The sequence below is a fragment of the Prunus dulcis genome, chromosome 6 (assembly GCF_902201215.1).
Source record: "Prunus dulcis chromosome 6, ALMONDv2, whole genome shotgun sequence".
NCBI lineage: Eukaryota > Viridiplantae > Streptophyta > Magnoliopsida > Rosales > Rosaceae > Prunus > Prunus dulcis.
Window position 1 is genome coordinate 15446437 of NC_047655.1, and position 19944 is coordinate 15466380.

The 19944-nt window shown below is 37.0% G+C and overlaps 1 protein-coding gene and 1 long non-coding RNA gene across 2 annotated transcripts; both read right to left on the minus strand.

Moving 5' to 3' along the window:
* Positions 1 to 4108: 4108 nt before the first annotated feature.
* Positions 4109 to 16475, minus strand: LOC117630350 (UPF0235 protein C15orf40 homolog). Its single transcript, XM_034363087.1, has 4 exons — positions 16382 to 16475; positions 6016 to 6135; positions 5846 to 5934; positions 4109 to 4470 (listed from the first exon to the last, which is right to left on the minus strand). Exons 1-4 carry the CDS (start codon positions 16473 to 16475, stop codon positions 4339 to 4341), a joined length of 435 nt encoding a protein of 144 aa, XP_034218978.1. The 3' UTR covers positions 4109 to 4338.
* Positions 16476 to 18992: 2517 nt separating this feature from the next.
* On the minus strand, positions 18993 to 19944 carry LOC117633185. The gene is made up of 3 exons (XR_004586579.1): positions 19835 to 19944; positions 19225 to 19391; positions 18993 to 19111 (listed from the first exon to the last, which is right to left on the minus strand). It is a non-coding gene; the product is annotated as an uncharacterized LOC117633185 (long non-coding RNA).

Sequence of the window (19944 nt, forward strand, 5' to 3'; positions counted from 1 at the left end):
GGGTATAATTGTGTTTTCTCAGAATAAATTAATAATTAAAAATAAATTAAGGATCGGGTTGTTACACCTATTATGAGAATAAGACGTCTGATTTGAGGATGATGATATCTGAGCTGAAGAGTTCCCTTGCTGAGAAGGATTCTAAGATTAGCTCTTCTACTGCTGACTTGGCTAGTCGAAAGGATGCGTACTTCCGTCTTAGCTATGACAACCTCTTAGCTAGATTTTGCGCCTATCATAAGTCTGCTGAAAAATTCAAGTTCGAAGCTACCGTGGATGCATACAAGCTGTGATACTTGGACTGCACAAATGGAAATGATCCTTTTCATTCTAGTGGACATGGAGACAACAAGATGCTATGTTCTAACTTGCTCCCTATGCAAACTGAGCAGGTTAATGATGTGAACCTAGAAGGAGCTGAAGAGCAGGCGGCCGAAGAGGCGGTAGCTGAAGAGGATGGAGCAGAGGAAGATGCAGCTGATTAGGTGGTGGCAGACGTAGCGGATCAGGCAGTGGAGCTGCTGAGAGCGTACCTGATCAGGCGAACGCCGAAGAGGCTGTAGATTAGGATCTCCTGCGGGCGTCTTGGATTAGATGAATACTCTTTTATTTCTTTTTCAGGTTTTGTAGTCTTCTTTCTTGTTTAGAATAATTGGTCTTTTTTGACCATCTTCTTTTTGTTGAACTTAGCTGGTTGGTCACTTTGCTATGGAAATTTTAGTTATTTTTCAACTTCAATTTGCATATTGTCATGGGAACTGCATGAGTAATCGGCTAGTGTCTTGGCTGTGCCTTTCTCTTAGGATATTGACAAAAGCAAGGGTCCCCCTTGAGAGACTCCGAGCTCTTTTGCGTCTCTCGAAAGACGTTTCTGGTCGTCATGTCACGCCCCGGACCCGGGGTCCCCTGTGCCTGGTGCGTGAGAAAATAAAAAGTAATATAAAATAAAAAGAAAGCTGAAACATAAAATAAACTTTTCTTATAAAAATAGCTCCCAAAATCTTACAACTTTAGAATGAAAAAATAAAGTTCGATCACTCTCATATAATTCAGCCTCAAGTGGTTTAGTCCTTGTCTTGCCCACTAATGCATCTGAAAAATTAAACAGGGTGAGGGGTGAGCAACCACCACTAAGTAGGGACATGAGACCTTACCACAATAGATTGATATAACTAAATTAAGTGACATGCAATCACACACCCAAATATCACATTAATAATATTAATGCATGAATGCACTTCATCTAATCCCGTTAATTCATATAACTGGACAAGTAGACCTGCGCGTCTGATACCATGCTTATACCACTTGGTCCCAAATGCCCATTTATATGAACTAACACCCATTTCAATCATCTGATAATTCCTCTTTTGTTGGTCATCTTGTCTAACTCCTTATCACCAGTCCCAAGTCACCCAATAAAAACCATGTGCACTGTGGGATCCCTGAGACCTGGTACCTACCAAGAGTTAGACTCAACAGCACAAAACACTATTTCCATTACCCTCTTTTCCATCATTATTTTCTCAATCCAACAACTCCAACCAATTTCCATGACATGATATAATTATGCCTTTCACATTTCCCATGTATCTAACAACAATGTAACCATTAAAACATCACCATTATATATACAATTATGCCAACATTATTCAAATAGTTAAGAATACGTAAACACCCAATACAAGGAACGTCAACCAAACTGTAATATCAAGAACATCCATTATAATGTCACACATAATATAGAGCTCACGAAATTTAATTAGATCAATCCTTGTAGAGGCCCCCAAGAAACCTTGCCTCTATTCCAAAGCATTACTCCAAGTTAAGAAAATACAAGCTAAACCCTATATCTCTTCCAAGAATTTCATCATCATCATCATCTCTCTCTCTCTCTCTCTGCATGATATCTCTTCCTTTCATTAACATTCCTATTTATAGGTGGTTAGATGGCGGTAACAATGGAGAGGATAATAACAAAGGCCATTATCTTATCTATACAAAAAGATAACTTGGTTGCCACTCTTTTGTATAAGCTGCTATGTGTCAATGTGTCAATGCCAGGAGATTTATTTCCAAAGGCTGTGACACCTATTTAGTTTAAAGCAATCTAGACTAGGGGGTTTCCGTACACTTCTCGAACAAGAAGGATGTTATCTTTTTAAGCACCAGTTCAACTATTTTTCCAAAAATCACATAAAAGTTAATGATTTATAATCATAACTTCAACTGCATCAGGTAGTATTCCGAAAAATAGAACAATTACGTGTCACCAAATTTTCCATCAGACACTAAAATATTTTTACAAAGGCTTTTTATCATAAAACGTCCCTGGCGTTTGCGAAACTATCAGATTGCATCCTTAAAATTTTTTTGTATCACTCATGGTCCCTAACGTTAATATGGGTGCTCTTAAATACTCCCTTCATAAAAAAAACTGTTAAATTCAGGGATATAATCGTAAAATCAATCCAAAATTATAATATATATATATATATAATTTTCATTTCTTCTCCGTCTCCTTCGTTTCCGTCTCCTTCGTTCTTCTCTTCCTCCATTCTCATTTCTTCTCCCATCTGTGTTGCTGAATTTTCCTTCCTTTTATTTTTATTTTTATTTTTTCCTTCCATCTCCCTCCCTTCTCTCGCACTCGTCTCCTTCTTTCTTATTCCATTCTCATTTCTTCCCCCATCTGCGTGGCTGAAGTTTTCTTTTTTCCTTCCATCTCCCACCCTGTGTCATGTTGATTACCAGTAAAAACTATAAACAACCCGCAAAACGGGTGGAATATATCAGGCATCTCAATGATAAAAGGAGACCGACAGCCATACGCCTACCTACCAGACACATCAACGCATCAACACATGACGAAAATGTGGTATCACTGAAACAATAGAAAGCTTCTGCCTGAATTATTTTATGTTGACGAACATAATTTTTTGTTTTATTTTTTAAAAAAGCAAAAGAAAGCTTAAAGTATACACCAAAAAGAAGAAAGCCGAAAGCTTTTAACTTTCCTCCACCAAGAAGATGGAAAAGAAGAAGCTCTAAACTTTCAGAGAAAACCACTTCTGTAAGCTTATTCTCCATATGAATACGACAACACTTGATCAAAAGAAGAATTTCCAAATTCCCATTTGAAAATTAAACAGGGCAATCTCACTGTTATGTTTCAGCAGCTTCCCTGTTTCTCACTTGATCATCATCCTCCTCCTCTTAATCAACACCTTAATTACCTTCTGAACTTTCTCCTCTTTGATATCATCAAGAACCCAATTAGCAGCAAACACCTTTCCAAAACAATAACCATGAAGAAACTCCTTCTCCCTCCTCTGCCTCTTTACCTCATTCCCCTGTTTCTGCAAATCGCCACCCTCTTTACCTCCAGGTGGAGCTTTCTTCCACAAAACGTTAGCATTCAACTCAAATTTGTAAAAATAACAAACTACTCTACTCTAGACCTAGTTTACCAAACTGGCCGGTCCATGGGCAACAACCACACCAGAAACAAGAGCTACAACCTGACCTGGGAAGAAATGAGAATGGAGGAAGAGAGGGACGAAGGAGACGGAGAAGAAATGAAAATTATATATATATTTTTTATAATTTTATATTGATTTGATGATTATATCCCTGAATTTAACAATTTTTTTTAACAGAAGGACTATTTAAGAGCACCCATATTAACGTTAGGGACCATGAATGATACAGAAAAACTTTAAGGATGCAATCTAATAATTTCGCAAATGTCATGGACGTTTTGTGATAAAAAGCCTTTTACAAATGAAAGGGAGCTAAAGAGGGACCAATAAGAACCAATCCAATGTACTTATTTATATTAACTAAGGTGGGGGACGTAATTAAGTGCCTTACCTGTTGAGAAAAAGTACAATCACGAAAAGTTAGGAGAGACTTTATGGATCTGTAATACCGAGGGAAGACCCGGAATAAAATAATGATGCGCAAATGTTCCCGATTGTTAACTTTGTTTGGAAGGAATGACGATGCAAAATCTAGATTTTATCATTTCAGGAGGAAACTGCATTCACGCTTGTTTAAGAGATGAAGGAAAATATAGAACATCCGTTACAAGGGCAAGAAATATATTATGAACACAACTCATTATTCATATAATGTCATGTACTCATTGTGGTATAAGTGTATCAAAAGATGCATTTATAAACAAGTAGTCATTCGTGTGTAGACAGGGCAAACTGCCAGTTTTGAAGTACCAGAAACATCAACAAGACAATTTCCAAAAACACAAGCGACTCGGTTAGCTGCTACACTACAATCAAGCTTCACGTCTCATTCAAGGATCAAATTCATCTCTCTCTATTAGGTGGACTTCGAAGCTTTGTCTAGGATGTCAAAAACACTTCGTAGAGTCATCTCCTCCACAATAACAACCTTGTCTCTTGATTTAGAGCCAGAACCAATAGAAACCTGCCTTCTTTTTACCCCTAAAACCTGTAATTTGGAAAGAATAAAAATTTGAAGTTTCCAAGCATAAACATTAATGGTTGAGCAGACCAAATAAACTGAGCAGTTAAAACGTCAAAAGAAAATTGACAAATTTGGTGCATGCAACTCAAAACCATTTGGCAATGGGTGTAGACAGAGGCTTTAGGATTTCTATGGTAAGATCCACAGCTTAGAATGCCCAATATGAAACTTTATATTCTTGCTAAAAAATTATTAGAAAACTATGCTACATTTCACTCATAATAATACAAATTAGACCCTCAAAAGTATAGGCCTCATTCTGTACCCATCATTTAAAGTGAAATTAATCTTCCCTTCGAACTTTCTCGAGAATCTATTCTGTCACAAATCCCTTGCCAACCCTGCCACAAAGCTACTGAGCCACCTTATCTTGCCAACTTATAAACAAATGATGGGTAGAGAAGTATATTTTCATGTATATGTGTGTGCACGACTTTAGAATGTATTTGAATGTAGAAGTTCAACATACTTGTAGTCATAGACAAATAACTGAAAAATGATAATAAAAATATATCTCTAGAAACAACACCAGCTGAAGCATATAATCTACCCAAAATGCAAATCAGTGTTTGACCAAATAATCTATAAAAGCTATTCTTTCTTACTAGTTAACTGCGGTGTAGATAGGATGGACAGGTGGTATGAAGTGGTCCAGGAATAGACATTTTATGCTTGGGGGAGAGAGAAGAAATCCACATCCACCCTTCACACTCTGCACTGTGGCTATTCTTGGCCACACCACACATCATCTTGAAAAGAATAAATTAGACTTGAGGAAACCTTAGAAGAGCTCACATCCAACCCTTGTGCCTTTCCACTTTGTGCTCATCCCATGAGTAAGTTTGTTTCACCATTTCAGATCACCACTTCACCTCACTTTTCTCTAGTTTAGCTCAATATTTCTCTCCTTTGCAAGACCAAATCACTTCACAATCAAAGGTCGGTTAAAGCAACGACAATCTCAACCAAAAAGATACAAACAAAACATCACTTCCCCAACAAAGCTCGGTTAGAGCAACAGCACTAGACCAACAAATTACAAATTAAAGCATCACTTCCCCAATTGAAGTTAACGTAAGCAATCACAATGAATGTTAGGATCTTTCAAGAACCACACAATCTTCTTAAGACACAGCACACTAATCACAAAAACCCGAAACAAGTAAATGCAACTCCAAGTCTCCAACCCACTAATAATAATAGGATGATGCACCAATGAACCTAAGAATTCTCAAATCAAACTTTAATTTGGCATTCCGTATAAAAAAGCTCAAAAAACCATGAAAAAAAAAGACAAAAAAGGTTGAAAAGGGATAACCCAATAAGAAACAAGACCAACCGAGCTGATGTAGTCAAGTAGCGCTGCATTAGCTTCCCCGTCCTTTGCAGACGCGTCTATTTGTACCCCCAACGCCTCATCACTGAAATCTTCATTTCAAAAAATAGAAAATTATATTCTATAAATACACAGACCTATACATATAAAAATAGAGAGAGAAAGAGAAGGACCAGTGATGGAGGCGATTTTGGAACCAGGCTTTGCGTGGATGGTGATGGCGACTGAGGAGGGAGGTATGTACCGAATAGAGGTTGGGAAATTGTTGTTGGGGTTTACGGGCTGAGTTGAGAGTTTTTATCAAAAATAGTCAAAATTTAACCTCCAAATTCATACATGTCAGTTTTTTAAAATACTTTCAAATATAGCAAAAAACTCACTTAAATTGACCCAAATGCCCTCTAAATTATAACTCAATTACACCTAAAAGCTAAAACCCGAAATAGCAGAAGCACGAAAACAAGATTGGCTTCGTCAACTTAATCATGCCTATGAATCCTATCATAAAAATGACAATGTAATTACCAAAAAGAAGAAGAAAAGGAACAGCCGATGTTTTCATAAATCCAAGCAATAAAAATCATCTCTGCGGCTATGGCTTGATTCGGTGGGTTTGGGAGTTTTTTACAATAAAAAAAGTTAAAGTCAGTTTCTTGACATAATAATTTTTAATTGAGAAAAAAAAAAAAAAGTTGAACTTTCCTGCAAAATTCGTATCATAAATACTGCTAGTCTGCATATGATATCAGGGGCTAAACTTTCTTGCAAACCATCATATGTGTTGCTGCCTTACCTCAGCACAAGAGGTCAAGAAAAATTGCAAGGCCCTCGCTGTTCATAGACTATCTTCCCACAACACAAACTTGTCTCTATTAACTTTGCTTTCCATTAAGGGTGATTGGCGAGGGGCAGTGTCCTTGTGTTTGAGGGTAGGCTGGGTCGAGGGTGAGGCTTGTGCTCAGTAGGTTACGGCTTGGAAGAGCATGCTTTTTGGTTAGGTTTTAATTTAGAGGGCATTTGGGTCAATTTAAGTGAGTTTTTGGCTATATTTGAAAGTTTTTTAAAAACTGACATTTATGAATTTTGGAGTTAAATTTTGGCTATTTTTGATAAAAGAGTTGACTCGGCCAGGTTGGCCTTAGTCTTGGCCTTGGCCTTCTTGGCTGGTGCCATTTTTTTGTTTTTGGTTTTAGTTTTTGTTTTTCTTCTCTCTCTTCCCGCTTCAGAAGCAAGACTTCATGGGCAGGGTTGGCCTCGGCGGCCTTAGTCTCAAGGTTCTTGGTTGGAGAGTTAAAGGCCCACTAATAACTTTGGATATTTAAGGCCCATTAATAACTTTGGAGACATATGAGGAAATTTTTTGTGTCGATTTATGAACAAATGGAGTATTTTTGAGAATTTGTGATGATTTTTAGGTAGCATTTGATCTCGATTGATTAATATTACAAATTTGACCTTCGGACATAAATATGGGGAAATTATCAAAATGTCCTTAAAATACAAGATGCTCTTAACCCCATCCTGCATGCTTCCAAATAAAAAGACTTGCAAGTTGTGCTCCTTTCACTCCACCGAAGATAATGCATTTTTGTAGTGTGTATATGAATTTGCTTGGTTGTTTGTGTGTATATGAATTTGCTTGATTGTTTGTGTGCATGTGATGTGTAAGTGGTGTGCATGTGATGTGATGTGCATATAATGTGTAAGTAGAAGTGTCGAAAGGGAGACATTTGGGTGAGAGTCTACTCCCTGCCTAGGGTTAGAATTTTTCTCCTAATTTTCTTTTAGGTTTTCTTGGTGGCTACTTGTTAGCTGTTTGGGCGGATTTTGAAACTGGTTATCTATGATGGAAAACATGGATTTTATGGCTGAGAAGGAAGATGTGGAGGAAGTGGTATGTTCTTTTGATAAGGTATTGTCGTTAACTAACGAAGAACAAGATTGCCTTCAAATCGAACCAGATAATATGACAACGATGAACGAGTGACTCCGTCTCTCTTTGGTAGGGACGGTATTTACTGATCAAGGTTTCAACCGTGAGGCTTTCAAACAAACCATGTTGAGGGCCTAGGATAAGATGCGAGAGGTGGGTGTGAAGGACCTACAAGACAATCTTTTCTTATTCACGTTCACAACTATGCGTGATAAGGAGATGGTGATACGAGGGGGACCTTGGAATTTTGATAAAAACCTAGTCTTACTAGAAACACCAGATAGTAATAGAGCACCGAGCAGAATGGTTCTTCAGAATACTGATTTTTGGGTTCAAGCGCACCATCTGCCGTTAAATAGAATGATTGTTGTGAATTTTAGACAACCTGAAAAATGGATATTATAAAGACTAGTCTAAACACAAATTATACTTGAAAGTGTACAAGGTCAATCGTAATATAGTATGGCAAATACGAGGTCATTCCCACGAGGATTGAGTTCAACTTCCAATTAGTCTAACCTAATTTACTTCACAAAATACTTTAACTACTCTAATTATATAAACAAGAAATTAAACACATAGCATTCTCACGTAAACACAAAAGGAGTTTTTGAAAGAATGATTTAATTAACAACGAAATTAAAAGACAAAACAAGTAGAAAGTCACGAAACACAAGGATGAGAAATTCAAATTGATAAAAGCACTAGGACAATGAATTCACCACAATCTGATCCAACCTCTTATTCAACTACCTATTAACTAACCATTTGATGTCACCGCTTAGTTTTCCTTTTTTATGAATTACCTATGGTATTTAGGCTAACTCGTATATTCCTACATGTAATTCGCCTATGGTATTTAGGTCAAATATCAATGCATAGAAACTCATTAAGATCAATGAAAACCTCTAACAAGCATGTAAACCCTAGGAACCCTAGACGAATTACAAATCCTAATCACAAAAAGCAAGCCTCAAATTAAGTATGGTATTTACTCGAATTTGCATCCAATTAACTCAATTAAAAGTCTACATAGTGATCAAGCATCAAGATTATCAACCAAGTTATTAAGCACAATGATTAAGAATCTGACAGGACCCGCCCCGGAATTTTCCTGAAATCGGAGCGGACCCCGTCTTTTTACCAACATCACCCCGACACCGGGCCCACTTACTAAAGACCTCGAGACTCTCTACCAAAATTTTGGCAGAATCTCCCCTGTAAATTGAACAACCCAACAAAATTCAACCTGCATAAAACACATAACAAGATCCCAACCAGCAGCATGCTTTAAAGCGAATAAACAGTTTACAACAAAGGCCTCCGGCCTCATAAATCAAACCCTAACAGGGGTGATAACAGAGCATGTCTAAGGAATTTCAGCTACAACAAAAACAAAGTTCAACTGGAATAGAAAGATGAAAGAGTTCCTACGAAGGCTCAAGGCTCGGAAGCACATGATCTGGCTCGGTTGCGGAGCTCAATCAACTCCTGGCTGGAGGGAGCAAAATAGAAAAATGTGAGTGGACAAAAATAAAATTCAGTTCAGTGTAAACCAACGTATTATAACCCCACCGTTTAGAAAACCATGCAAGAAATCCAAATGCATCCCAAAACCAGCATAATCAAGTATAGGATGCCAAAACCAAATACATATATCAAAACCAAACCAATACCGGATGCCAAGTCCGAAATCCAAAAGAACACTTTACAAACCCACCAATCAAATATTATAAGTCCCAAACTAAACTCTCGAAAGCGTACCCATTGGCACAACCGGCAAGGAAGTATCCTCACCGAAAAACAAGAATGAATGAATAGTTATATATACGTAAATATATAATATAAGATATATATATATATATGACCATCACCTAGTTGTACCGGAAAACAATCCAACCGGGGGATTATTTGACTAGTCACCATGGCAGAGTCCCAATAAATAAATTCCTCAATACACCATGTGACTAGGGAACGAGCCGTCCAACTAGGGGACCAATCTCAGCAAGCACACACCGTCGATAGCCTCAAAATTCATACGTCTGTGACCAGTCCTACATGCGCAAACTACCCAATCAAGTGTCCACAGCAACATCCTGTCAAGGATGCCTTGGGTTCCAACAATTCCAAATATCTCAAGTTTCCGTATCCAAGTTCCAAATCCAGGGAGGTACATAGGGTAGTGCTTATAGCACTCCAAACTGACATTCTATACTCATCACTTCCCACAATCTCATCTTAACAACCCAAGTACCCCATACATAGCCAAACATATATAGAAATTCTCAAAATCCATATATTCATACTCAAGATACTCAAATATGTCAAAACCCAAAATATATTTCCAATGCATCATAAAAATATCACTTTCAACACTTGAATAAATAATATATCCAAAATACCATTTGAAACATCATGCATAATATTTCCCATCATAAAACCATGCATAAGATTTGAAAACAAATGTCCACTCACAAGTAGTCCCACGTTGCTTGACCCTGAGAGGGTCCCGCGTGCTGCGTACGCGTGGTCGGAGTACCTATTTCAGAATACGAATACGAGATTAATACGAAGCGTTTCGAACAAGAACTTTGAATTAAAATCCTAGTTTCCTGGGTGTCTAGTGAGCGTACAAGGAATGAGACGTTCTAAGGTCCAACTACCCAATTCGGACGATGGAACATTTTTTGGAGACACTCAGTCAACTGGCGGTCAAACTTCCCAATTCAGGTCAATCGGGCCTATGGGACCCATCACCTTCGTTTTACTATCCGAGAGTGCCTATAGGTTCTACAAGGTCTAAGATACCTGTCTCGCAAGTTTGGTCCGAAAAGGACAGTTAGATCGCTTACGATCGCACGATCGGACGGTTATCGTAAAACGTAAACTTTAACTTATTGAATTGGAACATCCAGGACTCCGATTCATGATATGTGAATTCCTACACGATCTTAGGAAGGTCTAGAGTAACATATATTGGAATGGAGTTGATCCAACGGTCCGAACATATCGAAACCGGATAACTCCTAATATGTGAGATTCGTTCGGGGTTCGAACGTCAACCAAGTTGGAATCCGAGCACACCTACGCGCTCGTGACATCAAAGGCATCGCATTGGGATAAAAATGCCCTTATGCTAAGTTCCCACGCAGCGCCACACGCACCGTCAGCGCTTGGGTGTCCAAAGCGATTACTTTTCGTCAGAAAATCTCCAAATTACAAGCCACCATCCCGACTACAGGTTCTACTCGACGAGTGGAACACTTTATTCAACTACAGCCAAGTCCAATTCGGACGGCAAGTGGCCAGAATCGGTGCCGGAAACTCACAGTTTAACCCGAAACTTCACGGCTTCGATCCGGCTACCACCGTCACCATTGTTGTCGCACAATCTAGGAAATAGCTAAAAGGAGAGGAGGGCTACCTGTTCCAAGCGACGGCGCAGCTCGCAGTGGCAGGAAACGTCGCCGGTGACGTTGGTAGTTTTGGCCAATTTTTCACGTTGTTGCCACTGCCGTTTGTCGGGTTTTCGATCGGAGAAAAGGGGTGGGCTGGGTAGAGGAGGAAGAGGGGAAGCTTTTGCAAGAAATGTCACCTGAAATGGAGGTCGGACGACGAAGTTCTTGCCGTCTGAAATTCCGACGAGAAAATGTGTCGGGGAGGAGGGGTTTCAGCCCCGGGGAGAGAGAGAGAGAGAGAGAGAGAGAGAGATTTAAAAAAAATCAATTTTTATCCAAACTCTTTTTGAAATAATTACAAGTTTGCCACTGAACTACTTTTGGTCGCCAAACCTTCGTTACAACTCCGATTCAAGCCTACCGCGTGTCTACGGATTCTTCTCAATAGAACCTGCCCAAAAATACCGGTCACTGCCCCAAACTCTTTTCGGATAAGAAAATGACCAAAATACCCCTACCCCCAAGGGTAAATTCAAAATTTCACTTAAATAATTTAAATAAGGGATTAAATTTTGAGTCAGAGTGTTACAGAATCCAACATCAAACGACAATCAATAGATAGGTAAAATAAGAAAACTAGATTATCATTCTAAGGCTACATCATTCCCTAGCAAAAGAAAATCAGTTACACATAATCATAGAATTCGACATAAGCAAAAACATGAGGAAGAAACAATAAAACTTAGCCAATTGCAGTACTTTTCTGGCGTCTCTAATTTCTCCTAGTCTTTGCATGTGTAACCCCCAAAGAAGTTGTATCTCAAGCTTAAATAAAACACCACACACTACTACAAAAATCAAAATAGATGACGGGAAACCACCGTCGTCTAGAAGGTTTTCAAACCATCGTGAAATTGACCGCCATCTTTTGTACATAAAACAACAACGGTTATTAACCGACGTCGTTAACACATTCAACGTCCAAAACTATTACGAACCAACGTATAATTACTATATATTTAGCCTAAAATGAAATCTTCGACAACATTAGATTATGATTTTATGAAAACTGAGACGTCTAAAGACTGTTACATGTCACGATCAAAAGAAGAACCAACGTACAGATAATTATCTATGTCCCTAATTGAAGGAAAAAAGACATGGATAACCTAGAAACCGTCGTGGTTAATTTATACTACGTTATACAAACAAAGACATCGACGTCTAAAATATAAAAGACGACTCGCACACAAACCAACAGACGTTTAAAAAGTATTACATGTCAGTTGTCTCTCAGTAATCGTCTTAAAATGCCTTAACCACGTCTCGTACCTGGCAGAACCATCTCTTATATGATTATCCACGTCGCAAAGTAGGAGAACAATGGCATTTTAACATTATTCCATGTCTATTTCTTGCAAGAATCGTAGTTTAAATTATACAAAGAAGCCCCTTTGACAAAGTTAGACGTCACTTTTTCTGAATAACTGACGTCTAAAAGATTTAAAATGACACAATATTACTTAATACCGACGTAACAAATCATACCCACGACGGCTGTTGTCAAAGGCCGATGTTATAAATAATATTGAAGGCGTGGATAGGAAAAAAATCAACGTGGATTATATATTCAACGTCAGTGCCGTTAAAATAAAGGACGTGGTTAATTTTTTCACTATGTCATGAGATCCAACTGCTTGACATTGTAATTGCTTACCACGTCAATTTTGAATACATGATGACGTGGTTGTCCTTTTAAAAGTTGATTGTTTAACCTTCCTTGACGTGTGTATTCTCTGAGACGTCAGTTGTTTTAGACTAGCCGACATGCAGAACATCTATCACGACAGTTAATGGAAATAAACGGCCTTTATTTCCGACTTTAGACGACGGTTTCTTTTAAGCTGTGTTTAACAAACCGACGTGATTTCAGTTTCATATGGCGGTTTTTTTGGTTTACGGTCTTTTGCGTTTTTAAAACCCGACGTTGGTTTTATTTTAGACGTCTGTTTTTCCAATTTTTTTTACTGGACCGTCGTATTTTACACCTTTAACCCAGTTTTTATAATTTTTGATTTGTCATACCCAAAGCCTGCATAATGAAAATGTGATCATAATTAAAATGATGTACAGAGTTATTAATTAATGTCATACAATTAACTGAATAACTAATGTCATACATTACAACAATCAATCAATCCATATATCTTCACACCCATCTCTAATATTTTCATTCCCAAACTCACCCACTAGGTCATCAAATGTGTCAACATTTGGTATCCCTCTAGTAAATGGCTCACACTCAATTCTAATATCACCTAGCACATCATCACCAATAACATCATTATATTCTCTATTAGGCATTGATAACACTACCGACCAACCACGATGCATTGGGTCGTCAACATAAAATACTTGTTTGACTTGAGAAGCCATAACAAATTGGTCATTCCTATGTCCAATTTTACTCAGATCTACAAGGGTAAATCCAAGTTCGTCGACTATAAGGCCCGAAGTGTTATCTATCCAATCACACCTCAAGACTGGGATTCTAAACTTTTGGTAGTCAAGGTCCCAAATTTCTTGAATAACACCATAAAAACCCATATTGGAGACAATAGGGTTTTTATCCTTGGCACTAGCAACTTGCATAGTATGTGCAAGTAAATAAACTCCACTATTTTGGACAGTTCGCACATCATCTTGTGCCTTGGTGTTAAATTTAACACCATTAATAAGATAGCTCCTATATGATGGCACTGCCATGCTTGGACCAGCTGATAGCCACCTCAAATTTTCTGATATGCCATTATGCTCTTCCCCATTAAGTTCACTTTGAACCTGCAAATTAATCATATATATCTTAATTCAATCTAACATATAGAATGGAAGAAAATTAAAAGTTGAATATGCATGTCATTCAATAACATATATATACCTTAAAGTGGAGCCATTGAATGAAAGTGCTATTGTGCTTATCTTGCAGCCACTTTGTTCTCTTTCTAAATTTTGGATAAGTGGTCTTGATGTGGATCATATGTTCCCTACATTGACACGAAAAAATCAAGCATTATGGTCCCTTGTATATAAGATAAACATAAGGAATAATAATATTTAAAATGGCTCCATATGAAAAATTAAAGTCATACGTACTCGATATAAGGTAGGACTTCCTCCATATTCTCCAAGACATATAGATGTGCCTGGTTCAACAAGTCCCGATCAACTAAGCTTACTGTGCAACCTGATAATGGCTTCGAAACTCCCATCTTCTGGCTTGAAGGCACTCCAACTGTACTAACATCAGATAAATGCTCGGTGCAAAACTCTACAGCTTCTTCAGCTATATACCGCTCAGCAATGCAACCTTCCGGACGAGTACGGTTCTGAACATACCCTTTTAGCACTTTCATATACCTTTCAAACGGATACATCCATCTAAAATATACTGGGCCACATAGACGAACTTCTCTGACAAGATGTACTACTAGATGAACCATGATATCAAAGAATGAAGGGGGAAAGTACTTCTCAAGCAAACACAAAGTAACTACTACATCTTCTTCCAACTTATCTAGCTTGGAAACATCTACCGTCTTTGCACATATAGCATTGAAGAAGAAGCACAATCGAGTTATTGCATACCTTGCAAGCTTCTCCAAAACAGAACGAATTGCCACAGGGAGCAATTGTTGCATCAAGGTATGACAATCATGAGATTTAAGTCCAAGAAGTCTTGAATCTTTTAAAGATACAAGATTTTTTTATATTTGAACAATAACCTTCAGGGACCTTCATACCATAGAAAGAATTGCAAACCGCTCTCTTCTCTGCTCTTGACAAATTCCAAGGCCCTGGAGGCAAGCGAGTACGTCTTTCTCCATACTTGGGTTGCAAATCAGTTTTGACCCCCATGTTCAATAAATCTAACCGAGCAGCAATCCCATCTTTATTTTTTCCAGGGATCTCCAGCAATGTACCAATGATACTATCGCAAACATTCTTCTCAATATGCATAACATCTAGGACATGCCTCACATGAAGGTATTTCCAATACTCGAGATCAAAGAATTTTGATTTCTTCTTCCAACAAACTCTGTCACCATCATTCTCACCAACACTTCCCCCATTTTTCGAGCCCCATATGTAATTAATATCTTCAACAATGCGCAACACTTCTTCTCCATGTAATGGCTCGGGAGGCGTGCCATATTCAGGTTTCCCATTAAAAGCTGCACGCTGCCTCCGATATGGATGATTGATTGGTAACCATTTTCTATGCCCAATGTAACAAATTTTGTGGCCATTTTTCAACCTGTGACTAGGTGTATCATCGCTGCATATTGGACAAGCTTTATATCCTTTAACGACACAACTAGATAAGTTCCCATAGGTAGGAAAATCATTAACTATCCACAATAATACACCTCTGAGTGTAAAGTATTCTCCTATATGTGCATCATCCACTCCTCTAATCCCATCCCACAGAGATTTTAAATCATCAATCAAAGGCTCTAAGTAGACGTCTATATCATTTCCAGGCTGTTTAGGACCGAAAATCAATAAGGTCAACATCATGACCTTCCGTTTCATGCATAGCCATGGTGGGAGATTATATGTAACTAAGATAACTGGCCAACAACTGTATCTGCTACTTAAAGAACTATGGGGATTGAATCCATCAGATGAGAGAGCCAATCTCAAGTTTCTCGGCTCTTTACCAAACTCGGGCCATTTATCATCAACAAGTTTCCAAGACGGGAATCCGGTGGATGAGACATATGACTGTCAACTGATTTTCTAGCAGCATGCCAAGTCAAACTCTTAGCTGTCTTATGTGATTGAAACATCCTTTTAAACCTTGGAATTGGAGGAAAATACCACCCCACCTTCGCTGGCACACCCTCTTTCAAGATTGAATCTTTGCCTTCCTTCCACCTTGAGATACCACAAGTAGGACAATTAGTTGAATCTCATAATCCTTCCTATACAAGATGCAGTCATTGGGACATGCGTGGATTTTCTCATAACTCATCCCTAAAGCAGACAATATCTTTTTTGCCTCGTACATAGAGGAAGGTAGTGTATTTCCTTCTGGAAGCAAATCTCCTTGAAGTATCAATAATTCTGTAAAACAAACATCACTCATCCCATGTTTTGCTTTCAAATTATATAACTTCACCAAAGCCGACAACATCGTGTACTTACTGCTACTAGGGTACAAGGGTTGATCTCCATCCCCAATCACATTGGCAAACTCATAAGGATCAAATCCAATGTTGCCCAAATCATTATCATCCATCCCTACTTCTTCAGAAACAAAACAGAACCTACTTTGCTCATCTTCTTTCACATTTCTACTAGCATTAGTAGTCCATTCCCAAGGTTCTCCATGCCATATCCAAATCTTATAGCTTTGGTCAATTCCATTAAAGTATAAGTGGTCCCTTATAATTCCAACTCCAAACAATCGAATATTCCCACATTTAACACATGGACAACGAATATGAGTTGTATTTACAAGATTTTCTACAACAAAATTCAAAAATCCTTCCACACCTAACTCATATGCCTTCGATCTTCTATCCGCATGCATCCATGACTTATCCATCTCACACACTATAAAATGATACATATAATAAAGTGAAAAGACCAGCAATGAAACACTACTATATTGACAGAGAAGAGAACAAAGTGGGAAAAAAGGAAAAAAAAAATTCCACAATAATCAGACGACGGTTTTTACAAAATAATCGTCACGTAACATAGATTAAGACGACGGCATGTCTATTTACCGTCGTCTTTAAGCAAACAACAAGATATTTGTTTTCTTTTTGAAGAACAGGTCTGTGTTTTGGTCGCCTAATAACAACGGCAGTAATAAATAAAAACCGACGTATAATAAAAATTTAGACGACGGTTGGTTTGGTGGAAACCAACTGTCGTCGTGGTTTACAAAAAACCAAAGCCTAATTATTCCATCCCAGTTCCATTTCAAAGAACCCTTAACAGAATGCAAACATCAAAACATAAAAGAACCCATATATAGCTCCCAAAACATAAAAGAACCCATATTAAGAAACCAAAGCTGAGAGAATATACAAATTAACAGAATATTTAGAGAGATCTAAGAGAATATACAAACTAAGAGAGGGCTGAGAGAATATATACAAACTAATAAGAGAATATTGAGAGAGAGCTGAGAGAATATACTTACATGGATATTGAGAGAGAGCTGAGAATTAATATCAAATGCTTGAGAGAGCTCAGAGAATATGCCCAATGCATTGAGAGAGAGAGAGAGAAAACTTTAATACAGAGAAAACTTTAAGACAAATTTACGTTGAAGAGAGAGAAGGAAATACTTTAGGGTTAATGGGAAATTCTAAAAATTTTAGATCCCGGTCAAAAATTTCACAGGACTGTGTTTATTAAAGACGGCGGTAAATACAACCCAGTCGTCGTTTAATTTCATATTTACAACGACGGTTATGGTACACCAACGCTGTTGTAAAGTGTTTTGACGTCACCCATACAAAAACCGACGTCTAAAATATTAAATAATTGGATTTGGCGTGCGTTTCCTGGGATTCGAAAGCGCGTAATTGATCAAAAAGAGTGAGAGAAAACTGGCGTCGTTTCAATAAAACCTAAACCCTAAACCCTAAACCATAAACCCTAAATTTTACAATAATTAAAAATATATATACACAAGTATGAGAAAAATGAACCGAAAATTGTAAGGACTCCTTACAACAATGCCTTCTATATTAGTAGGCTAAATTCATATTAAATCATTTTAAATTTTATAACCACCAATGGATCACATAAACCTTAGGGTTATGTTATGGAAAGTATAATGACTATTGTGCTTTGTCTCTAAATCTTTGACTTTTGTTATCACTTGTAATTTTGAAATCTAAAATTAAAATTTTCAGGCATTGAGGGGGAGATATTGTCTCAATGAGTGCATAGAATTTGTCGTTTTATTTTTCGAATTTTTTAAAAATATATTATGAATATTAGTAATTAAATACAATTAATTTTTTTTAAAATTACATTTTTTTAAAAAAAGATTTAGGGGAGAGACAATCTTTCAATGAGTGCATGGTAGTTGTCAGTTTATTTTTTGAAATTTGTTTTGAATTTATTATGAATATTAGGAATTAAATCAAATATAAAAATCGTATAAAAATTAAATGACAAATGTACATAACCGACGTTGCATCCATTTACAACGATGTTAAATAACACATGACGTAGTCCTAGAATACATTAGACGTCGCAATGTACCCACTGATGTGGTTAGTGGGTTACAATGTCCTCTGGTTCTTAATAACCGACGTGGGTAGCATTTACAACGTCGATTATTATGTTAATGTTGTCGTTGTTTAGATATACAACGTCACATTTGGTCAGGTAACCGACGTTGTGTGTCTTTAACACGTCTTGCTTGTTGTACTAACGGACGTAGTATATCTATACAAATTTTTTTCGTAGATTTCAGTTATATATATAAACTGTCGTGTTTAGCCTCCTTACATGTTGTTTTTAAGAAATGTCGTCGATGTTTTATTTCCTGCTATAATAAGATGACGATTGTTTATAGATATGAGACGTGTAAACTAGAACGAGACGTCGGTTTTTGGGAATGAATTTAAGTTTTTATGATTTATTGTCGTTTGATTTCATTTAATGACATAAATATCCTATACAAAAAATAAAAATAAAAAATTTTAAAATTTTGATTTTTTGATGATTGTTCAATTAATTACCAAAAATATATTTATGTACATTGTCAATAAATTAAAATAAACCTAAACATTGTTAAAATAAATTATATCACTTATAATTTTGTAATTGCTTGTTCACGAATTTTGCCCATTCCAGCCTGACTTCGTCAATATGTTCTTGTACATGCTGAACTGGTTCCTTTTTCTTGTCAAATTGCAAATAAAGAACAAAAATCAACGTGTTATAATTATTAAAACGACTGTTTTTAAAGAAAAAGTCGTGGTATTAAAATAAAGAAATTATATCTTAAATTTTACCTTCTCAAATGCTAGGGTTGGATCATGAATTATAGCTCTCATGAAACGCATCACTTAATAGCCACTCTACATTTGTTGGTTGTCGAGGAGTGCCATGTAGATTTTTCCATATGGCTGATTTACGTGATGATTGTTTGCCTGTGTGAGAGTTATACATTTTGATTGAACTGTTTCAAGAAAACAAAAAGTGTTAATGACAAAACTAAAAATCAGCATAAAAAAATATTAACCGTCGTGGTAAATAAGTGAAGATGAAGGTTTTGTAAAACAAGTGATGTCATATTTAATTCCAAACGTTGGTAAATAAAAACCGTTGTTGTGTAGCATTCTAAAGTCGGTGACGATGAAAAATGACGTATAAACAAAAGTTGTTTGTAAATGAAAGTTGAGCAAAAAAAAAAAAAAAAACGTCCTAAAATGAAAAACTCAAACAACGTGGTATTTCAATTAAGACGACGGTTTACAGAAAATACTGATGTTGTAAATGATTTCAAACGTCGGTTATAATTTACCGTCGTCGTGTTTTGATTACAACGTCGGTATTAGAAAAAGTCATCGTATCATTCAAATGCAGAAATAAAAAATCTTAGATTTTTATAAATAAACTTACGTATTCACTATATTTCTCATGTCCTGGTCATCAGAGCGGTTTGGCAATGAATCCATGTCATAGACAGTCTCCTTAGCTAGTCTCACAATTATTAACACCCAATGACCCCT

What these genes read in the sequence shown, in the direction of transcription:
- LOC117630350 (XM_034363087.1), bottom strand. Translation starts at nt 16,475, where the DNA reads ATGGATGATAATGATTTGGGCAACATTGGATTTGATCCTTATGAGTTT. An exon ending in ACCCTTGTACCCTAGTAGCA is followed by an intron (nt 6,136 to 16,381) that starts GTAAGTACACGA and finishes TTTGATAAAAAC; the next exon opens with TCTCAACTCAGCCCGTAAAC. An exon ending in CAAAATCGCCTCCATCACTG is followed by an intron (nt 5,935 to 6,015) that starts GTCCTTCTCTTT and finishes TTTGAAATGAAG; the next exon opens with ATTTCAGTGATGAGGCGTTG.